The 24668-nt window shown below is 42.2% G+C and overlaps 1 protein-coding gene across 1 annotated transcript in view; it reads left to right on the top strand.

Annotated features, from left to right (window-relative positions):
• LOC135559340 (band 4.1-like protein 1) overlaps window positions 1-24668 on the top strand; it is a 116710-nt gene that overhangs the window by 24233 nt on the left and 67809 nt on the right. Inside the window, exons 2-4 of the mRNA XM_064993512.1 lie at window positions 6064-6152; window positions 6414-6581; window positions 15711-15815. Coding sequence (XP_064849584.1) covers window positions 6081-6152; window positions 6414-6581; window positions 15711-15815 — 345 coding nt within the window. The 5' untranslated portion in view covers window positions 6064-6080. The remainder of the gene's footprint in view (window positions 1-6063; window positions 6153-6413; window positions 6582-15710; window positions 15816-24668) is intronic.

The following is a 24668-nucleotide window of genomic DNA, read 5'->3' as shown; positions in this document are numbered from 1 at the left end:
ACAGGAACAATCACCCACAAACACACAGTGAAACCCAGGCTACCTAAATATGATTCCCAATCAGAGACAACGATAATCACCTGACTGATTGAGAACCGCCTCAGGCAGCCATAGACTAATCTGTACACCCCACACAATCCCAAGACGAAACACACTACAAACAAACCCATGTCACACCCTGGCCAGACCCAATAAATGAAGAAAACATAATAAATATAGACCAGGGCGTGACACTGTGAGCATCAGAGGTGATCCAGTTGCACACACAGCTCTAGCAAGACATTTATCAGCATTTCTCTGACATTCCTCTATTGAGTAAAAAAAACAACTTCTGATTCCAGGAGGACCATGAGCTGTTGCTGTCGATAAGGTGTCTGATTCATCATTTTCACCTCAAATAGAAGTAGAGGGACTTCTGTCAGAGGTTGCTTGTTGTGAGCGCTTAGGGAGCTTTATACACTTTGCCAGATGATTCTGCATCTTTGTTGCATTCTTCACATATAATTTGGCACAGTATTTGCAAATGTACACAGCTTTTCCTTCTACATTAGCTGCAGTGAAATGTCTCCACACATCAGATAGTGCCAGTGGTATTTTCCCATAAAGATTAGAGAACAAAGGAGATAAAAAAACAAACAAATACAATTCCATGTACAGATAAATAGTTACCCAGTTAGATTAAGCAATTCCTTTGTAAGATAAATGTTTTTAAATTAAACCTGTATGGAAACAGGTGAATTGACACTCCTCAGTTAGCAGGCTCAAGCAAGCTAAAACCCACATGGTAGCAGGAATTGTTAACAAGTTAGAAATTATTTAAACACACTGCTGTAGGCTGCTATTTACTAGTTAACAAAAAAATATGTCATTTAAAATATACCCTTACCCAGTATTGTAATCAAAACTTACCAGAAAGCATATAGTCCTTGGCTCAGACAGTGCTGGCTCAATAGCATCTCATTAGTGTGCATGATCCTGAGAATCAGCTGTACATGAGATGGAAGAGTGCACTGCACATGTGATGGAAGAATGCACTGTGCATGCAGAGGGTTGAGATTCCATTGAATTGGGGAAAAGTTTAATCAAAATATGCCACAAGACCTATAAATGCCTTGTGTATCCCACAAAAAAAGGTTCATTGTTATTAACTAACTTTTTTGATGAATTGAAGTAAATTCCCCAAATTCCTGGACTTGATTTCCCATGGAAAATTCCAGAAATTTTCTGGAACGTTTCCGACCCTTTGCAACCCTAATTAAAACATGTAGGATGTTTGGAAAAATACACATTTTAAAACAGACGACTCTTGATCGACCATTATGTTTTGGAGTCGTGGATGGCCCTACACCATAGATTATTGTAACGATGTGTGCTGAGTGTCGGGAAGCAACTTCAGGGAGTGAGTGTTTTAATAAATAAATGAAACAAACACGTAACACAAACAATGAACCGACATGACCCAGGAACAGATACAGTAACGCCTGGGGAAGGAACCAAAGGGAGTTTTATTTTTTATTTAACCTTTATTTAACCAAGTAGGCCATTTGAGAACAAGTTCTCATTTACAACTGTGACCTGGCCAAGATAAAACAAAGGAGTGCAACAAAAACAACATAGAGTTACACATGGGATAAACAAACATACAGTGAATAACAAGAGAAATCTATGTACAGTGTGTGCAAATGTAGTAAGAGTAGGGAGGCAAGGCAATAAATAAGATTACGGAGGTAAGGCAATATTGGCGAAATAATTACAATTTCGCATTAACACTGGAGTGATAGATGTGCAGATGATGATGTGCAAGTAGAGTTACTGGGGTGCAAAAGAGCAAGAAAAATAAATAACAATATGGGGATGAGGTAGTTGGGTGGGCTATTTACAGATGGGCTGTGTACAGGTGCGGTGATCGGTAAGCTGCTCTGACAGTGATGCTTAAAGTTAGTGAGTGAGATATAAGTCTCCAAATTCAGTGATTTTTGCAATTTGTTCCAGTTATTGGCAGCAGAGAACTGGAAGGAAAGGCAGCCAAAGGAGGTGTTGGCTTTGAGGATGATTTTAGAACGAGAGGGTTCAGATTGTCCAGCCCAGCTGATTTGTAGGAGTCCAGATTTTGCAGCTCTTTCTGAACATCAGCTAACTGGATTTGGGTGAAGGAGAAGCGTGGAGGGGTTCGGGCAAGTTGCTGCGGGGGGTGCAGAGCTGTTGGCCGGGGTAGGGGTAGCCAGGTGGAAAGCATGGTCAGCTGTAGAAGATGCTTATTGAAATTCTCTATCGTCAATTTATCGGCGGTGACAGTGTTTCCTAGCCTCAGTGCAGTGGGCAGCTGGGAGGAGTGCTCTTATTCTCCATGGACTTTACAGTGTCCCAAACCGATTGGAATTAGTGCTACAGGATGCCAATTTCTGTTTGAGTGACATATATAGGGAAGGTAATCAGGGAAGTGATTGAGTCCAGGGGAGTCTGATGACGAGCAGGTGCTCGTAACGATGGTGACAGGTGTGCACCATAAAGAGCAGGCTGGTGGCCTAGAGACCGGCGAGGGAGTACACGTGTTAGTACCCCCTCCCAGACATGCGGCTCCTGCCGCAGGACACCGACCAAAATGAAGATCTCGGGGATCAGGAGTGGACCGGTCAACTATGCTGAGGCGCGGGAAACCTGTTTGTCCAGCTGAGACGCAGGAGCATGGCGACCTAGAACGCCAGAGTGAGAGCATATGTGACGGTACCCCCTCCCCGGTGCGTTCGGCTCCATCCGCAGGACACCAACTAAAGGGACGATCTCGGTGATCAGAAGCGGACCGGTCACCCCTGCTGATGCGCGGGAACCTGTCGCCGGCTGGGGCACAGGAACCTGACAGACCGGTTGAGACAGAGTAGCCTGGCGATCCAGCTGAGGCATGAGACCCTGACGAGCCGATGGAAGCAGGGGAGCCTGGCAACCCGGCGAAGGCAGGAAAGCCAGACGAGCCGGCTGAGGCAGGGGAGCCTGGCGATCTGGCTGAGGCATGAGAGCCTGACGAACCGGCGGAGGCAGGGGAGCCTGGCGATCTGTCTGAGGCATGAGAGCCTGTAGCGGCTCCCGGACCCGACATCATTCCTAACAAAACAAAAAATAAATATTAAAAAAACACTCCCTGATGCTTCCCTTTGCTGAGATGCTATTCTGTTACGATGTGCACTGAGAGTTAGGAAGCAAGTTCAGGGAGTGAGTGTCTTAATTAATTCATAAATAAATGAATGAATGAATGAATGAATGAAACAGACATGACCCAGGAACAGAAACAATAACCCCTGGGGAAGGAACCAAAGGGAGTGACATATATAGGGAAGGTAATAAGGGAAGTGATGGAGTCCAGGTGAGGCTGATGACGCACAGGTGCGCATAACGATAGTGACAGGTGTGTGCCATAACGAGCAGGCTGGTGACCTTGAGACCGGAGAGGGGGCACACGTGACAATTATCCTCAATGAGACTATGAGATTATAAACTGTGCCGCTGGCTACTTCAGTTCTGTAAGAGAATGAGCTCTGCACACCTCCCAATCCCAAATTGAATATCATGGTTGCATGATTCACTTTTGTATCTGAGTCTTTTATGTGCACATTCTCCTTCTATGGATAGATAGGCCTACCTGGAAATACTTTTGAAGTAGGATAACCAGACCGGCAAATGTAGCCTATTCTAAGACAACAAAAGGCTTAAATTCAGATGTTAGTAGGAAGTCAGTATATTGTTATCAAGTTGGCTACAATGGCCAGACATCGTAGTTGTCTGTTGTTTAGTAAAGTATTATTACTGTATACTATATGCTTTACTTGTTTCACTTTTTTGAACTGTGTGACCAACCTAAATATTCTAGAATTTTCTACTGTTTTACACTATATATACAAAAGTATGTGGACACCCCTTCAAGTTAGTGGATTCTGCTATTTCAGGAACACCCATTGCTGATAGGTGTTTAAGATTGAGCACCCAGAGATGCAATCTCCATAGACAAACATTGGCAGGAGAATGGCCTTACTGAAGAGCTTAGTGACTTTCAACGTGACACCACCTTTCCAACAAGTCCGTTCGTCACATTTCTGCCCTGCTAGAGCTGCCCCAGTCAACTGGAAGTGCTGTTATTGTGAAGTGGAAACTTCCAGGAGAAACAACGGCTCATCCGCGAAATGGTAGGCCACACAAGAGCTGAAGCATGTAGCGTGTAAAAATCGGCTGTCCTCGGTTGCAACACTCACTACCGAGTTCCAAACTGTCTCTGGAAGCAACGTCAGCACAATAACTATTTGTCGGGAGCTTCATGAAATGAGTTTCCATGGACGAGCAGCCGCACACAAGCCTAAGATCAACATGCACAATGCCAAGGGTCGGCTGGAGTGGTGTACAGCTCGCCGCCATTGGACTCAGTGGAGCAGTGGAAACATGTTCTCTGGAGTGATTAATCACGCTTCACCATCTGGCAGTCCGACAGATGAATTTGGGTTTGGCAGATGCCAGGAGAACGCTACCTGCCCGAATGCAGAGTGCCAACTGTAATGTTTGGTGGTGGAGGAATAATGGTCTGGGGCTGTTTTTCATGGTTCGGGCTAGGCCCTTTAGTTCCATTGAAGGGAAATCTTAACGCTACAACATACAATGACATTCTAGTCGATTCGATTCTGTGCTTCTGACTTTGTGGCAATAGTTTTGGCAAGGCCCTTTCCTGTTCCAGCATGACAATGCCCCTGTGCACAAAGCGAGGTCCATACAGAAATGGTTTGTCGAGATTGGTGCGGAAGAACTGGCCTGCACAGAGCCCTGACCTCAGCCCCATCGGACACCTTTGGGATGAATTGGAACGCTGACTGCGAGCCAGGCCTAATCGCCCAACATCAGTGCTCGACCTCACTAATTAATGCTCTTGTGGCTGAATGGAAGCAAGTCCCCGCAGCAATGTTCCAACATCTTGTGGAAAGCCTTCCCATATTAATGCCCATGATTTTGGCATAAGATGTTCAACGAGCAGGTGTCCACATATATTTGGTTATCTAGTGTAGCTCCTGTCTGGCTCAGTTGGAAGAGCATGGCATGGATTTGATTCGGGGGACAGATTCTGTAAGTTTCTCTGGATAAGAGCATCTGCTACATTACGTAAATGTAAGATAACAACAACTAACCATTTGGGAAACACTGTCATAAAATAACTAAATTACATAAAGGGTTGTAATAAGTACTGCATTACCATCACTGGGGTAGAAGTATTTGTCAAAGTCATATTCCCCATATCTTCAAAGACAACAGCTGAAGCAGAAGAAAACTTGGAGCGGACACCCTTTGCCCCCTGATAATAGAGCTACATTATGTGGCTGTTATCTGAAAGATAATTGAGCTCTCTAAGAATGTCAGCTATTTTTAATCGTGAGGGGCGGAACTTCTGTTTAAGAGTACAAATCAGATTATTCTCAGAGAGCGAGTGGTCACCTTCACATGACAAAGCTCATCTGTCTCGCTCTCTCTCTCTCTTTCTCTACCCCTCTAATGAAATTGTTGTCACGTTCCCTATACTCTCTCTCTCCCTTTCTCTCTCTCTCTGCTGTCTTCCGCTATGCCGCAGGGCTCTCTTGCTGATGTAATTTATTCTATGTCTTTGCTAGCATCAGGGAGAGCCTCCTAAAGTGAACGCTCTTCATGCAGACAGCTCCTGAGAGATGCTCTGCTCAACTCTGCTATTACATTGAGGACACATCGCTTTTGACGTAAAAAGCACTTAGTGATTGCAGCCAGAGCCTAATTGAGGCAACCACAATAGCCGTCAGTTAAGAAGAAAATTAGATGTGACATTGTTGGATATTCGTTTTGTGGCCAGTAATTGCCACTGTGTCGCAGGATGGTGACTTCAACAACATTGGGGAGGTTTTGGATTTTGCAAGGGGTAGGGAAGAGTGTGATGGGTAGGGTATATGTGTGAGTGTGTAATAGGCAGGCTGGGTTCACCCACTATAGGTAATATGTCATACTGGTCTTGGGATGTGGACATCAGAAGACTGCTGACTTTATGTTTCTGTTAATTTATTGTTTCAGGATTGCATTCCATTACCATGACCACAGAAAAGGGATTGCCCATGGAGATGAAGAGTACCATGGAGGGTGATGTCAGGAGGACCAATCAGGTTGGAGAGCTGCAAGACTCACAGTCGTGTATCATTTTGCACTTCATATTGCATTAAACCTACAAAACACAGTATATCATAAAATGGAGCAAATCTTTGAATATTATGCAGTTTGCATTGTATCGTATGCCTTTTGTGGTTATTACATGAATGTCCACATCATATAGCCTACTGTTTTGAGATTTCATACATTGGCTTGGTTACTAAGTCAATAATTTGTGGTTTATGACGCCTTATTTGAAAATTTTCACTTATCCTAAGGATCATGACAGTAAGACATCAGATGACCATCATGGGGACATGGATGACAGCTCAGAGAAGACCCCCAGCAAAGCATCAAAATCCCCCCAGAAATCTTCCAAACGCCCCAAAACCGTTCCTGTCAAAATCTCCCTACTTGACGGCTCAGAGTATGAAACTGGAGTAGAGGTATTTACTATATGGGATTTCAAATTTTTTTGTTGTTGTTTTGGTCCCCTTTTTTTGTAACAAAGTTGAAATCAGACAGGGAGATAGAGAGTTTAGGGGCAAAGACGGTACTAGACCAGATTTAAATTCTGTGAATTAAATTATTTTAGGCAGCATCATAGCATGTTTGGTAACGCTTGAAGAATAAGGATAGTGCCAGTTACAAAGCAATCTGTCCCTTGTAGTGTTAAAATGCTAAGTCCAACATGCTGAATTGTAGAGATTAACAAGTTATATCCAAGTTGCTGCAAGCACACCTCTATCTATGTGCACTGCCTGGAGCTCATTAGCTTCTAGCAAAGGTTGTAGTTATATTTTGAACCTTTATTTAACTAGACAAGTCAGTTAAGAACAAATTCTTATTTTAATGACAGTCTTGGAACAGTGGGTAAACTGCCTGTTCAAGGGCAGAACGACAGTTTTGTACCTTGTCAGCTTGGGGGTTTGAACTTGCAACCTTCTGGTTGCTAGTCCACCACTCTTAACCACTAGGCTACTCTATTAGGGAAGATGGGTGACACCTTGGAGGGGGTGGAGACAATCACAAAGACTTTTTCTTAATTAGTGATATTCATGTATAGGATGAGTAAGATTTTACTTGAACACAAGGTTCACTAAGACAGGATGTGTTTTCTGAGGCTGCTACTTACAGCCCTCCCATATCAATGGACCTCTTGATTCAGTGTTCTATTCCTCTCTCTCTCTCTCTCTCTCTTACACACACACACACACACACACACTAGGGTTGAATATTTTACAAATGTTCCATCCCAAGAATAAGTCAGAATAAGTCACCTTTCCTCTGGGTAACCTGGTATTTCCCACCAAAACCGGAAGTGTCATTCAATAGCATAAAAAATATATATACTTATGTCTGGATTTGATTAGAGCCCGATGACCCATATATTAAATACATTTTATGATCTCTACATTAACAACATTTAATGAGCCCAAGACAGAAAAAGCCCAAATGATTGTGCCATTATCCAATACATTCTGTAGATGATAAATCTACTGCACATTACGCAAAACAAAAAAACATAAAAGCCCATAGATGGAGCTAGCTATATGCTCTCTTGGGTAAATAAATTAAACAAGCTGGCTAATGTTTGAGAGGCTAATAATTTTAAGTGTGAATTGTATTACTGTACTGTATTCTATTATACTCTAATACAGTGCATTCGGAAAGTATTCAGACCCCTTGACTTTTCCCCCCAAAAATTCTACGTTACTCTTTACGTTACTTAAAAAAAATGTTTTTTAGAATGGTTTTGCAAATAAATCTAAATATATATACAGTACCATTACTTTGGGCTCCCAAGTGGTGCAGTGGTCTAAGACACTGCATCTCAGTGCTAGAAGTGTTGCTACAGACCAACCTGGTTTGAATCCAGACAGTATCACAAACGGCTGTGATTGGATGTTCCATAGGGCGGTGCACAATTGGTCCAGTGTTGTCTGAGTTTGGCTGTTGTAGGTTGTTATTGTAAATAAGAATTTGTTTTTAACTGACTTGCCTAGTTAAATATATAAAAGAGTATACAATTTGACACACCTTCTCATTCCAGGGTTTTTCTTAATTTTTTACTATTTTCTACAAAGTATAATAATAGTGAAGACATCAAAAATATGAAATAACACATATGGAATCATGTAGTAACCAAAAAAGCGTTAAACAAATCAATATATTTTCACTTTGCCTTAATGACAGCTTTGCACACTCTTGGCATTCTTTTTAATTTATGGAATTTCTTTCCTTTTTAATGCATTTGAGCCCATCAGTTGTGTTGTAACAAGGTAGAGAGAGTATACAGAAGATAGCCCTATTTGGTAAAAGACCAAGTCCATATTATGGCAAGAACAGCTCAAATAAGCCAAGAGTAACAACAGCCCATCATTATTTATTTTATTTTACTTTTATTTAACTATGCAAGTCAGTTAAGAACAAATTCTTATTTTCAATGACAGCCTAGGAACAGTGGGTTAACTGCCTGTTCAGGGGCTTGGGGTTATGAACTTACAACCTTTCGGTTACTAGTCCAACGCTCTAACACCTAGGCTACCCTGCCGCCCCAAAAATAAGAAATGTAGGTCAGTCAAGAACTTTGAAAGTTTCTTCAAGTGCAGTTGCAAAAACCAACAATAGCTATGAGGAAACTGGCTCTCATAAGGTCCGCCACAGGAAAAGAATACCCAAAGTTACCTCTGCTGCAGAGGATAAGTTCATTAGAGTTAACTGCACCTCAGATTGCAACCCAAATAAATGCTTTAAAGAGTTCAAGTAACAGACATATCTCAACATCAACTGTTCAGAGAGACTGCGTGAGTCAGGCCTTCATGGTTGAATTGCTGCAAAGAAACCACTACTAAAGGACACCAATAATAAGAAGAGACTTTCTTACATTTACATTTAAGGGCCAAGAAACACGAGCAGTGAACATTAGACCGGTGGAAATCTGTCCTTTGGTCTGATGAGTCCAAATTTGACATCTTTGGTTCAAACTGCCGTCTCTTTGTGAGATGCAGAGCAGGTGAACGGATGACCTCAGGATGCGTGGTTTCCACTGTGAAGCATGGAGGAGGAGGTGTGAGGGTGTTGGGGTGCTTTGCTGGTGACACTGTCAATGATTTATTTAGGCTTCAAGATACACTTAACCATCATGGAGACCACAGCATTCTGCTGCGATACGCCATCCCATCTGGTTTGAGATTATTGGGACTATGATTTGTTTTTCAACAGGAAAAGGACCCAAAACACACTTCCAGGCTATGTAAGGGCTATTTGACCAAAAAGGAGAGTGATGGAGTGCTGCATCAGATGACCTGGTCTCCACAATCACCTGACCTCAACCCAATTGAGATGGCTTGGGATCAGTTGGACCTCAGAGTGAAGGAAAAGAAGCCAACAAGGGCTCAGCATATGTGGGAACTCCTTCAAGACTGTTGGAAAATCATTCCTCATTAAGCTGGTTGAGAGAATGCCAAGAGTGTGCAAAGCTGTCAGCAAGGCAAAGGGTGGCTACTTTGAAGAATATAAAATATAAAATGTATTTTGATTTGTTTAACACTTTTTTTGGTTACTACATGATTCCATATGTGTTATTTCATAGTTTTGATGTCTTCACTGTTATTCTACAATGTAGAAAATATTAAAAATAAAGAAAATCCTTGAATGAGTAGGTATGTCCAAACTTTTGACTGATACTGTATATACTGAAATATTACATTTACATAAGTATTCAGACCCTCTACTTTAAGGGGGGAGGGGGCAAAGTACGGCCCGCGGGCACTTCAATCCGGCCCGCGAGACATCTTTTTTTTTTTTTTTTTCCCCAATCGAGCCAAAAAGTTTGCCCACCCCTGATCTACTAGTACTTTGTTGAAGCACCTTTGGCAGTGATTACATCCTCTAGTCGTCTTGGATATGACACTACAAGCTTAGCACACCTGTATTTGGGGAGTTTCTCCCATTCTTCTCTACAGATCCTCTCAAGTTCTGTCAGGTTGGATGGGGAGCGTTGCTGCACAGATAATTTCAAGTCTCTCCAGAGATGGTCGATCGGGTTCTTTCTCTACTTTGCACCGCTCATCTTTCCCTCGATGCTGACTAGTCTCCCAGTACCTGCTACTTAAAAACATCCCCACAGCATGATGCTGCCACCACCATGCTTCACCGTAGGGATGGTGCCAGGTTTCCTCCAGACGTGACACTTGGCATTCAGGCCAAATAGTTCAATCTTGGTTTCATCAGACCAGAGAATCTTGTTTCTCATGATCTGAGAGTCCTTTAGGTGCCTTTTGGGAAACTCCAAGTGGGCTGTCATGTGCCATGTACTGAGCAGTGGCTTCCATCTGGCCACTCTACCATAAAGGCCTGATTGGTGCTACAGAGATGGTTGGATCTCCCATCTCCACAGAGGAACTCTGGAGTTCTGTCAAAGTGACCATCGGGTTCTTAGTCACTTCCCTGGAGACTGAATACTTTCCGAATGCACTGTATATGGACTGGAATTACGCACATCTTTCAAATCATTATAAAGACAGGTGATTCTGTTGCAGCACATTCGGCACAAGTATAGGCTAGTAATTTTGATTTTAATTTAGAAATATAATGAGGCCTATTTGTATAGGGGGGGGGGGGATATGTTGGTGGATGTACTAGAGGTTTCCCATATCCACCCCCAACCTCCCCCATCTCTCATCTTCTGCAGTGACATCAGAAGCATTCAGTTAAAGGATAGGAAATCTATACAGTTGACGTTTTAGTAGGTTTGTACGACCAAGGAGAAAATAGATTGGGAGATTTCAAGAGGGAGAAAGAGGGAAGAGAAGAGAGAGAGTTAGAGAGAGAGAGAGAGTGTGTGTGTGTGTGAAGTTGGACAGGGATGGTTTGGTGTGGGTGAAGCATATGAATATTGTACAAATCTCCAGGCACATTAATGTACACTCTTAGAAAAAAGGTGCTATCTAGAACCAAAAAGGCTTCTTCGGCTGTTCCCATAGGAGAACCCATTGAACAACCCTTTTTGGTTCCAGGTAGAACTCTTTTGGGCTCTATGCAGAAACCTCATGGAACCCAAAAGGTTCATCCTGGAACCAAAAAGGGTTCTCCTATAGGGACATCCTCAAAACTCATTTGGAAACCTTTATTTAACTAGGCAAGTCAGTTAAGAACACATTCTTATTTACAATGACGGCCTAGGAACTGTGAACTGCCTTGTCCAGGGGCAGAACGACAGATTTGTGCCTTGTCAACTTGCAACCTTTCGGTTACTAGCCCAATGCTCTAACCACTAGGCTACCCTGCCGCTCCAGGGTGTAATGTGTAATGATGTACGATGAAGAACTGTGCCTTAAAGGTATACACCAACAAGAAATCCACACCACTTTCTTATTGATCTTTGGTGCTTAACATTGCTGATATTGATTAAGTACAGTGCATTTACCTTGTTAAATCTCTAACCTCAAGCCATACAATTGATACAATAATTATTTGACCGGCCTGCCTGCCTTTTCTCATTCCAACCAGTTTCTCTTCTTAACAGACACAGACCACACATCACAGACAGCTGAAGCAACTGTTGATCAGGTCAGTTCAAGGAATTGGGCCGTTCCACAACTAGAGTACATTTTGCGTTCCTTTGATATTTTAGAAATTGTGCACCAATATTAGATTTTAAAAGCCTGTTATATTAAATGAACTGCACTTTAATATGAACCACAAGTAAAATGAAATAAATAAGATTTTTAATATGAATTAATACTTGCTAATGTGCCAAAAATGTGCATTTTGATATGTCACTCGTCATGTTATTCCGACTTCTAGGATTTAAACCCACTTTACACCAACATTTCACCATCACTAACCAAGTTTCTGTTACAATTTCTAACAATGGTGAGTGGAGGAGTCAAGCGCAGAGAGCAGGTAATTCAGTTCGTGGATATTTTATTCCATAGACTGTGGAGCCACGACATGCAAAACACCAGGGCGCATGAAACAACCCGTCCAAAATACAACGGACTAAACTGTCCGGAAAAAAATACTAATTACACTCATACACCAGATAACAGAAAACAAGCCCGCACAAATACCCAGCGAGCCTAGTGCCCTTAAATAGCCTACAAACAAACACTAACTCAAAACAGGTGTACCCAATTACCCAATAAACAGAAACAAACGGAAAGGGAATCGATGGCAGCAAATAGGCCGGCGACGACGACCGCCGAGCGCCGCCCGAACAGGAAGAGGCACCATCTTCGGCGAGATTCGTGACAGTTTCCATCCAACCATTTAATGCGGATGAATTACCTGACGCATAAAACCGACTGGGGCGATGGAAACAGGAAATGTCGGTGCAATTTCCTAAATGTCAACAGACAATTTGTTAGTTCACATGGTGAGATCTTTTTTGTGTCGGTAAAATGTATTGTTTGAGAAATGTTGGTGGAAACGGCATTATGCGCAAATATTGGTAGAACAATCATCATATCGAAGTAAACTTGGAGTCACGCGATGATACTGTATGTTGTGTTGACCTCCCACCACGATTTGGGAAAGAATGCAGTTTATTAGGCTACAGATGAAATAAGTTATAAATAACTTCACAGGGTGGTGAAAGTGATTGATGCTCCTATCCAATAAATATTGAGGGTCTTATTCAGGTGACATGATAATTGATACTCAGCTGCCGTTTGACAGGTAAAAATGACCTCACTCTTATCCAAAATAATCTCATCATATAGGCTAGCCTACCCGCACTGTAGCCCATCTGGAAGCTATAGGCTGGAGATCACATGCCAAGACCAGAGCTGGCACATTCGTTATTTAACTAGTGATGGGGGAAATAATTGATAGTTACATATCACAATAATAATATTATTATTTTTGGTGAGTAAAATGAGAGTTCAGTTCAGGTTACACTTTGACCTTAAACTAGATATGTTTGGAACATTGAATCGCAATAAAATCACAGTATCGAATCGCAATACATACCATATCGGCACCAAAGTATCGTGATAATATCGTATCGGGAGGTCTCTGGCAATTCTCAGCCCTATATTTAACGCACCATTTTTTTGTTACAAAAACATCAGTAAAACTGAAAATGCTTTTGATTTTTATTCTGTACATGAAAACATAAAGGAAAAGTGCCTTTTATGTACACTACATCATCACGCACAGTGTTTTATCCGCAACATGTCGGTTTGATGAAAACACAAAATGTACATCTTTTCTTTATCAGGATTTTTGAAGATGATTATTTATTTCATGTGATTAGTGATTAACTGATTAGTGATTAACCCTGTTATGTGAACAGAACTCTCGATTTATTATGTTGAAATTCCTTTTTAAAATATTTTTTTCAAAAGAAACATTGAAGTAACAGTCAAATCTTAGTGTAAAGGCAGGTGGTTCTATTCTTTGGACATTTTCTGGGGTTTTGTGGTGGAACACTGAGCGTGTCGAGCATAACACACCAACCCCATTACCTAAAGATACACTAGATAGGCGAGGTGGTTTTTTTACATTTTAATTTTTTTTGTAAAGCTTGCATTCATTTGCACACAACGAGCTTCCATTCACCCTGTCACAACGGGATTCATGGCTGATTTAAGATGACAACATCAACCCTGTTATGGTCAACTCTGTTACTTTCATTGGCATCTACTTGGCATTTACTACAACATGTTTCTTATGAAGTTGAACATGTGCTCTTTATGACAATCTTAAAATTAGGTGAAATAATTGTATTAATTTGTTAAACCCAAATGACAGTCCCCAAAAGGCACTCCACTAGTGGAACAACGCAGGTACAGTAGGAAGGCTATGATACCTTGGGCCGTAGCCAATCAAAACTGGTTACCATCACCACACACTACTCCTTTTGCTCTCGAAGAATACAAGATAACCCCATTTTTTATTATAGTAATTTAATTAATAAGACAAAATGTGAAAAAATATATGCTTAACTGGATATTAATTTCCCACCACATTTCTTGAATTAATGAATGTTTTGCCTAAACTTGAAAAGGCCTGTTTTTAATATTCTATTCTATACTGTTGTCCAGTATAGCCTTTCTTACTTGATCAATCTTATCACTACTTAACTCAACACTCTCTCTGAGACTAGCTATTAGCCCATACCGAGATACGGTCTCCCTTCATTGTGTTTGCATGGGTCATACAGTCTCTAAAATGGATTTCCAGGATTACGCCAAATGGCTTCTAATGCAATCAGCCCATAGAACTAGTGTGGCAGAAATGTGATTGGAGGCAATTGGGACGGGAGCGAAATCTCATCAACAGCTTAGTTGCAATGCTTGGGGGGACCACCTAAAATGTTTGTTGCAATTTAATTTAGTTAGAAAATCCAATACGCTCCAAAGTTTCTCAGCAGCCACTACGTTAATCGCTCCCTCACTCGCTCGTGGTTGCTGTATTTCACCAGACTGGTACCACAGCATTTCTTTGATTAAAGGCCAGGTTATGTTTAATGTTTCATTAATATTTAATTTATGTTTCATTAATAATTTTGCAAGGTAATGGCTACTGTACCAGTTTTCTTTAAAGGAGTGGAACAAAGCCATGTGCCCCACCATTCACAAGACAGAACACAGACAAAAAGAAAAGGAACCTATTACTTCTGTTTCCATGGTAACAGCTGCTTGGTTGCACTGTCGCCGTAGGAGCCAGGTTTCCCGGGAGACGAGTGTGTTGTGTGTGTGTGTGTGTGTGTGTGTGTGTGTGTGTAGACAGCATCTGCCAAGGCTGCCTCTGAAACACTGAAACATGCAGTGTGTCGGCTCTGAGCCCTAAAGGGGTGAAAACTAGGTGTGGCCCTGTGAAATACTAGCGGTTCCTTCCTTTTGTAGCCATTGCCTAGCCTTTCCTATCCCACAGGGCTGAGGAGGTACTGGACCATGAAAATGTCTGTCAGCCAACAGAAGGGCTGGATTTTCTTGCTGATGGTATTTTCATTGTGTGATGAATGAGATGTTTCATTAAGTCAGTTAATCTAATAGATATATATATTATTTAACCAGGCAAGTTGTTTGAGAACAAATTCTTATTTACAATGACGGCCTACCCCAGCCAAACCCTAACAACGTTAGGCCAATTGTGCGCCGCCCTATGGGACTCCCAATCACGGCCGATTGTGATACAGCCTGGAATCAAACCAGGGTCTGTAGTGATGCCTCAAGCACTGAGATGCAGGGCCTTAGATCACTGGGCCAATCGGGAGCCACGATAATAGTTCCATGATGCATTTCCTAAACCATCGGACAAGTTTTTTTTAAATTCATAAATAGCTCCTGTATTTAAAGATGCACTGTTTCTGTAACAAAAATGGGCTATGCAGTATTTTGGCAGTGAGATTCATTCTGATAGGGTAGAAGAGATATCAAGCATATGTACAAGGTTATTATGATATCACTTGACTCACTGGTATCCTTCTGAATATGGCTAATCCCCACAACACCAAACCATTCCTGTGTGTGTGTGTGTGTGTGTGTGTGTGTGTGTGGGGGGTGTGTGGGGGGGGGTTGTGCGCATGTGTGCGTTTTTAAAATCATGTGTGTTTTTGACAGAAATTTGCCAGGGGGCAGTCCGTGCTGGACATGGTGTGTGGCCATCTGAACCTGCTGGAGAGGGACTACTTTGGCCTGACGTTCTATGACACAGACAACACCAAGGTCAGAATCTTTGTTCTTACTCCCACCTAGAACCCTCCCCCCGCTCCCACCTACTGGCACCTATAGTGCCTTCAGAAAGTATTCACACCCTTTGACTTTTTCCACATTTTGTCATGTTACCAATGAATAAAAAATGAAAATGAGTCATTAAGTATTCAACCCCTTTGTTATGGCAAACCTAAATAAGTTCAGAAGTAAAAATGTGCTTAACAAGTCATAAGTTGCATGGACTCATTCAGTGTGTAATAATAGTGTTTAACATGATTTTTGAATGAATACCTCAGTCGAGCAGGGATTTTCAAACACAAATTCAACCACAAAGACCAGGGAGGTTTTGCAATACCTCGTTACCTATTGGTAGATGGGTAAAAAATAAAAAAGCAGACACTGAAAATACCTTTGAACATGGTGGAGTTATTAATTACACTTTGGATAGTGTACTGTATCAACCATGTTTAAAAAATATATTTTTATTATTTTTATTTAACCTTTATTTAACTAGGCAAGTCAGTTAAGAACAAATTCTTATTTACAGTGACGACCTTTAACAAACCTTTTTTTATTGTTTTACTTATGTATTGAAAATTGTTTTTGTTGTTGTGTGGTTTTCATATAAGGCCTTGGTCTTCCAACCACACCTGCACACTGTTTTTATTTAATTAAATGTTTTCTCTGTATTGTTGTCTATCACTTGTTTTCTTTGGTGTAAATACATTTAACTAAACTAAATACACACAGTCACTATAAAGATACAGGCATCCTTCCTAACTCAGTTGCCAAAGAGGGAGGAAACTGCTCAGGTTTTCACCATGAGGCCAATGGTGACATTAAAATAGTAGTATAGAGTTATAGAGTTTAATGGCTGTGATAGGAGAAAACTGAGGATGGATCAACAACATTGTAAGTACTCCACAATATGAACCTAATTGACAGAATGAAAATAAGGAAGCCAGTACAAAATACAAATATTTCAAAACATGCATCCTGTTTACAATAAGGCGCTAAAGTAGAACTGCAAAACATTTGGCAAATAAATTAACTTTATGTCCTGAATACAATGTGTTATGTTTGGTGCAAATCCAACACAACACATCACTGAACACCACTCTTCATATTTCCAAGTATGGTGGTGTTATGGTTTTGCTTGTCATCAGCAAGGACTAGAGTTTTTTTAATGATCAAAATAAACGGAATAGAACTAAGCACAAGCAAAATCCTAGAGGAAAACCTGGTTCAGTCTGCCTTCCAACAGACACTGGGAGACAAATTCACCTTTCAGCAGGACAGTAACCTAAAACACAAGGCCAAATATATGCTGTAGTTGCTTACCTAGACAAGATTGAATGTTCATGACTAGTTACAGTTTTGAATTAAATCGTCTTGAAAATCTATGGAAAGACTTGAAAATGACTGTCTAGCAATGATCAACAACCAACTTGACAAAGCTTGCATATTGTTTTTTTATAATAATGTGCAAATATTGCACAATCCAGGTGTGCAAAGCTCTTACAGACTTACCCAGAAAGATTCACAGCTGTAATCACTGCCAGCAATGATTATAAAATGTATTGACTCAGAGTGTTGAATACGGTAAATAAAGATAAAAGTGACATTTTAGAACTTAAAACATTTCTAGCATATCTATCTATGGGTAACAGGGTTGACATGGTATGCTCGACACGCTCAGTTTCCAACCACAAAACACCAGAAAATGGCCTAAAAGTGTAAAACCAACTCACCTGTTTTTACACTATGATTTGACTATTACAGGTTCAATGTTTTATTAGATTTTTTTTTTTCAAAATAATAGTTTTACCATGTTAAAATGAGAGTTCTGTTCATGTTACACTGTTGACCTTGAGTGACAAAAGTAAATGAATTTCTAATGACATTACTTAATCACATATCTTCAGAAATTACTTTCCCAAAGCAGCTAAATAACTAGGGCTTTACAATGATGGAGAAAACATGGGAAAATCTTGGGGTTAAGTGGGTTAAAACCTTGCCTGGCTACCCATCCACATCGCTCCGGCCAAACGCCATGCACACTTATGTTTCTTCTCCAAGTCTGTGTTTTCTTTCCTCCTTGACTCTTTGAGTAACAGATTCTGACCTCTTTGATTGGTCTCAGAAACCGATGGGTTGGGCCAGAAACGGCCTTCATGAATCAAGAATCACGTCAGTTTGACATCAGCACAAATTACTTCTTAGATGGCATGTTCAGACTGATGTATGGAGCAATCGACAGAGCAACAGAATTTGATTCACGATGAGTCGTCAGGGAAGTTAATATTCTAGAAGAACAAACATGAATTGGGACATGCCAAAATTGTGATTTTCAGAGAAAATGAATACACAGCTATTTGACATTTGAAAGATTAGTTATTGATTTTGGATTTTTAGATGATTCCCGAAGACTTCCAGTCATTGTCTCATGAAACTACCTTTGACTTCCTTACTACTAGACGCAGAGACCTAAAAATGGTACCCTTCATTGCCAAAATATCGAACTATCCCTTTAACATGGTTTAGTTTAGTTAGAGCAGCGTTTCCCAAACTCTGTCCTGGGGACTTTTTGTTTTTTGCCTTTGCACTACACAGCAGATTTAAATAATAAACTCATCATCAAACTTGTATTAAAATCAGCTGTGTAGTGCTAAGGCAACAAATGAAATGTGTAACCCTTGGAGTCCACAGGACTGAGATTGGGAAACACTGAGTTAGAGCATAGATGTACAGTGTGTGATTCAACTGTTACATTGAGTGTTTTATTACAATTCACACACATAATGTCTGAGGGCACCCTATTCATGGAACAACCCATGTGCAGGTGACATTGTCCTTATCAGGTAATGTATTAACCTTTTACATCCCAATATTACACTTTATATACATCACACAAGACTGAAATATAACAAAACCCGTTTAACATAGAAACAACAGAAGAAACGGGAGAAACGTTTATTAATTATGAAAACTATTTATAACATTCCACCCATGAGGCCACTAGGTTATTTGACTGCAGGAAAGGGCTATGCGGTGGTTGCCCGTCCTCAAAGTGGACCAGTCAGGGTGAAAGAAGGAAAGAGACCATTGCCCTTTGAAATGTGATTAGAAGTGATTGCCCTTTTAAAGGTGGCGCATGGGGTCCACAGTGTATAGAGAAAGTATCTCTCAGAAGACTCCGGTGACATTAAGCTAAGCGGACAGGGCTTAACTGGCATTTATATTCCTGTGCCCTGAGAATATTAAAGAGACAATCCAGGATTGGTACATACATTTTTGGACTTTGATTCTTGAGCCATTGATTGTTGAAGAATATCACTTTGAAATGCTTCATGAGCTTAGTTCAACTGTCCTTCCCCACAGAACCCAAAATACACTACATGACCAAAACTATGTGGACACCTGCTCATCAAACATCTCATTCCAAAATCATGAGAATGAATATGGAGTTGGTCCTCCCTTTGCTGCTATAACAGCCTCCACTCTCCTGGAAGGCTTTCCACTAGAAGTTGGAATATTTCTGCGGGGAAATATTCTTTATTCAGACACGGGCATTAGTGAGGTCGGGCACTGATGTTGGGCGATTAGGCCTGGCTCGTAGTTGGCATTCCAATTCATCCCAAAGGTGTTTGATGGGGTTGAGGTCAGGGCTCTGTGCAGGCCAGTTAAGTTCTTCCACACCAAACTCGACAATCCATTTCTGTATGGACCTCGCTTCGTGCACGGGGGCATTGTCATGCTGAAACAGCAAGGGGCCTTCCCCAATCTATTGCCACAAAGTTGGAAGCACAGAATCGTCTAGAATGTCATTGAATGCTGTTGCGTTAAGATTTCCTTTCAATGGAACTAAAGGTCCTAGCTCTTTATTCCTCCTCTCCCAAACTTTACAGTTGGTACTATGCATTTGGGCAAGTAGTGTTTTCCTGGCATCCACCAAACCCAGATTTGTCCGTCTTACTGCCAGATGGTGGAGCGTGGTTTATTACTCCAGAGAATGCGTTTCCACTGATCCAGAGTCCAATGGCGTCAAACTTTACATCACTCCAGCCGACGCTTGGCATTATGTATGGTGATCATAGGCTTGTGTGCAGCTGCTTGGCCATGGAAAGCCATCTCATGAAGCTCCCGACAAACAGTTATTGTTCTAACATTGCATCAAGAGGCAGTTTGGTAGTGAGTGTTGCAACCGAGGACAGACGATTTTTACTTGCTACATACTTCAGCACTTGGCAGTCCCGTGAGCTTGTGTGATCACTCCACAATAACAGCACTTTTAGTTGACCGGGGCAGTGCTAGCAGGGTAGAAATTTGACTAACTGACTTGAAGGAAGGTGACATCCTATGACAGTGCTACGTTGAATGTCACTGAGCTCTCCAGTAAGTCTAATCTACTGACAATGTTTGTCTATGGAGATTGCATGGCTGTGTGCTTGTTTTTATAAACATGTCAGCGACTGGTGTGGCTGAAATAGCAGAATCCACTAATTTGAGGTGGTGTCCACATACTTTTGTAGATATCATGTTTCAGCTTGTTTTACTCTATCGTTTGAAGACAATTCAATTGTTAAAAAACGTGGTATAGCTTCAAAACATGGTTAAAACTATAATTTTGATCTCATGGATGGTCAGTTATTGCAACCATAGCTTGATCAATGAATTGGAGAGTGGTAACATTTCTCCACCCTCAGCTGTTTACCAAAGCATGGGAAGTTGTTGGCTATGCTGACGTTGCCTCTCTGCCAAAGCACGTATGGCGCCGTACTGAGATGAGATGGACAAATGCCAACACTTCTACCTCCCGAGGGAGTTTTCAGTTGTTATCGTGACTGTTGCATAAATTCCACCTCAGGGCAAGAAAAATAACAAGCTGGCATTTCTATAAACAAGCAGGAAAACCTACGTCCGGAGACTGCTTTTCTTGTTGCTGGCGATTTAAATTCTGCGTCATTAAGACACTTCCATCAACACATCTCCTTCGCCACGAAGGGTGATAAAGTCCTAGACCACTGTTATTCAACCCACAAGCAAGCATACAAGGCCCTTCCTCGTCCGACATTTGGCAAATCAGATCATAACTCCGTACTCCTGCTTCCAGAAGCTCAAACAAGAAGTACCTGTGACTCTCTCCATTGAGAAATGGTCAGCAGTATCAGAGATTATATTATAGGACTGCTTTACTAGCGCTGATTGGAAAATGTTTTGAGACTCCGCTGATAACATTGACGAGCTAACCACCTCCATCACCGGCTTCATTAGGAAATGCTTTGGCGAAGTCAAGGTTTGCTGCGTTCCCCAATCAAAAGGCCTGGATTGACACAGAGGTTGGCTCTAAACTAAAAGACAGGGCTACCACAGACAGGGCTATCGCAGACAACCCAGAGGCTACGGCTGAGGACAAGAACAAGTGCTATGATCTCCGCAGAGTCATCAAACGTGCCAAAGGACAATATACTGTGGCAATAAGGTAGAATCATATTACTGAGGCTCCGTCGCAAGGGCTACAGTCCATTACAGATTACAAATGAAGACTCAGCTGTGATCTGCCCAACGATGACTCTCTTCCAGACGAACTCAATGCATTTTATGCACTCTCCGACTATAACAACATCGTGCCGGGTGCAAAGGAGCCACCGACCCAGAGGACTGGTTAATCTCACTCTCCGATGCCGATTTGAGTAAGGTCTTTAATCAGATCAACACTCGCAAGTCCAGAGGGCCTGACAGTATTCCAGTGCGTGTTCTCAGGCATATTCACAGCAATTTTCAACCTCTCCTTGTCCCAGTCAGTAATTCCCGCATCTTTTAAGATGACCACCATCATTCCTGTTCCCAAGAACTCTTAAGGCATATTGCCACAATGACTGTAAACATGAAGTGCTTTGAGAGGCTGGTTATGGCTCACATCAACTCCGTCATCCCAGACACCCTAGACCCACTCCAATTTGTACACCACCCCAACAGGCCCATAAACAACACAATCTCAATTGCACTCCACATTGCTCTTACCCACCTGGATAACAGGAATACATATGTGAGAATAAAGTTCACTGACTACAGCTCAGCGTTCAACACCACTGTCCCTTCCAAGCTCATCACCAAGTTTAGGACCCTGGGACTGAACACTTCCCTCTGTAACTAGATCCTAGACTTCCTGACGGGCTGACCCCAGGTGGTGAGTGTAGGCAACATCACCTCAGCCATGCTAATCCTCAACACGGGGGCCCAACAGGGGTGTGTGCTTAGTCCCCTCCTGTACTCCCTGTTCACCCACGACTGTGTGGCCATGCACAACTCGCACAACTGTGTGGCCACGCACCGGCGATGATGAGAAACTACACAGAGGAGTTCAGTGACCTGGCAGTGTGGTGCCGGATCAAATCCTTCCGCTCAACGTTAGTAAGACCAAGTAGCTGATCGTGGACTGCAGGAAACGGGGCGAAGATGCCTCCATCCACATCGGCGGAGCTGCAGTGGAGCGGGTCGAGAGCTTCAAGTTCCTCAGTGTCTAAATCACTAATACTTAAAATTGTCCACACACACGCACAGTCATGAACAAGGCTGCACCTCTTTCCCCTCTTGCCGACTCTATTCTTTGTACATATCAATGATGTCGCTCTTATTGCTGGTGATTCTCTGATCCACCTCGACGCAGACTACACCAATCTGTGTACATCAGGCCCATCTTTAGACACTGTGTTAACAAACCTCCAAACAAGCTTCAATGCCATACAACACTCCTTCCGTGGCCTCCAACTGCTTTTAAATGCTTGTAAAACTAAATGCATGCTCTTCAACCGATTGTTGCCCGCACCCACACGCCCGACTAGCATCACAACTCTGGACGGTTCTGACTTAGAATATGTGGACAACTACAAATACCTGTCACGTCTGCACCCGCTTTTTCCCCCTGGCGCTCGATGGCGCCAGACTGCCCTGCATTACGCACTCCTGCCACCATCATTTACGCACACCTGCCTTCCCTCGTCACGCGCTTCAGCGATATTGGACTCACCTGGACTCACTCATTCGTCTGTTTATTTCCTCCCCTATATTTGTCAGTTCCCTGCTCTGTTCCCCGCTGCTGCATTGTTTGTCATATGCCCGTGTTACCCGTGTGCTTACGCTGTTCCTGTCTTGTTCTATGTCTGTTCCAGATTAAATGTTTGACTCCCCGTACCTGCTTCTCATCTCCAGCGTCATTCCTTACAATACCTAGGTGTCTGGTTAGACTGTAAACTCTTCTTCCAGACTCACATTAAGTATCTCCAATCCAAAATTAAATCTAGTATCGGCTTCCTATTTTGCAACAAAGCCTCCTTCACTCATGCTGCCAAACATACCCTCGTAAAACTGAATATCCTACCGATCCTTGACTTCAGCGATTTCATTTACAAAATAGCCTCCAACACACTACTCAGCAAACTGGATGTAGTCTATCACAGTGCCATCTGTTTTGTCACCAATGCCCCATATACTGCCCATCACTGCCACCTGTATGCTCTCGTTGGCTGGCCCTCACTACATTTTTGTCGCCAAACCCACTGGCTCCAGGTCATCTATAAGTCTTTGCTGGGTAAAGCCCCGCCTTATCTCAGCTCACTGGTCACCATAGCAACACCCACCCGTACAGGCGCTCCAGCAGGTATATTTCACTGGTCATCCCCAAAGCCAACACTTCCTTCGGCCGCCTTTCCTTCCAGTTCTCTGCTGCCAATGACTGGAACAAATTGCAAAAATCACTGAAGCTGGAGACTCAGATCTCCATCTCTAACTTAAAGCATCAGCTGTCAGAGCACTGTACCTGTACACAGCCAATCTGTAATTACACACCAAACCACCTCATCCCCATATTGTTATTTATCCTTTGCACCCCAGTATCTCTACTTGTACATCATCTGCACATCTATCACTCCAGTGTTAATGCTACATTGTAATTATTTTGCCTCGATGGCTTATTTATTGCCTTACCTCCCTACTCTTCTACATTTGCACACACTGTACATAGATTTTTCTATTGTGATATTGACTGTACATTTGTTTATGTGTAACTCTGTGTTGTTGTTTTTGACACACTGCTTTGGTTAAATAAAGGTGAAATAAAAAATGAAATAGAAAAAAGTCATACAGCTGTACCATTGAGAGCATGTTGACTGGCTGCATCACTGCTCGGTATGGCAATAGCACCTTGGTCGCATGGCACTACAGACGGTGGTGCGGACAGCCCAGTACATCACTGGGGTTGAGCTCCCTGCTATCCAGGACCTCTATATTAGGCGGTGTACCAGTACATCACACTGCACAATGCACTATCCCATCTTGACAAGAAGAATACCTATATAAGAATTCTGTTCATTGACTACTGCTCAGCATTCAACCACTTAGTACCCTTCAAGCTCATCATTAAATTTGAGGCCCTGGGTCTCAACCCCACCCAGGTGGTGAAGGTAGGAAACAACATCTCCACTCCGCTGACCCTCAACACTGGGGCCCCACAAGGGTGCGTGCTCACGCCCCTCCTGTACTCCCTGTTCACCCATGACTGCGTGGCCATGCATGCCTCCAACTCGATCATCAAGTTTGCAGACGACACAATAGTAGTGAGCTTGATTACCAACAATGACGAGACAGCCTACAGGGAGGAGGTGAGGGCACTCGGAGTGTGGTGTCAGGAAAACAACCTCTCACTCAACATCAACAAAACAAAGGAGATGATTGTGGACTTCAGGAAACAACAGAGGGAGCACCTCCCTATCCACATCGAAGAGACAGCAGTGGAGAAGGTGGACATTTTTTAGTTTCTCTGCCTACACATCACGGACAAACTGAAATTGTCCACCCACACGGACA

The sequence above is a fragment of the Oncorhynchus masou genome, chromosome 18 (assembly GCF_036934945.1).
Source record: "Oncorhynchus masou masou isolate Uvic2021 chromosome 18, UVic_Omas_1.1, whole genome shotgun sequence".
NCBI classification, from domain to species: domain Eukaryota; kingdom Metazoa; phylum Chordata; class Actinopteri; order Salmoniformes; family Salmonidae; genus Oncorhynchus; species Oncorhynchus masou.
Note: the sequence above shows the minus strand (reverse complement) of the source record. Positions and strands in the feature narration are given on the sequence as shown.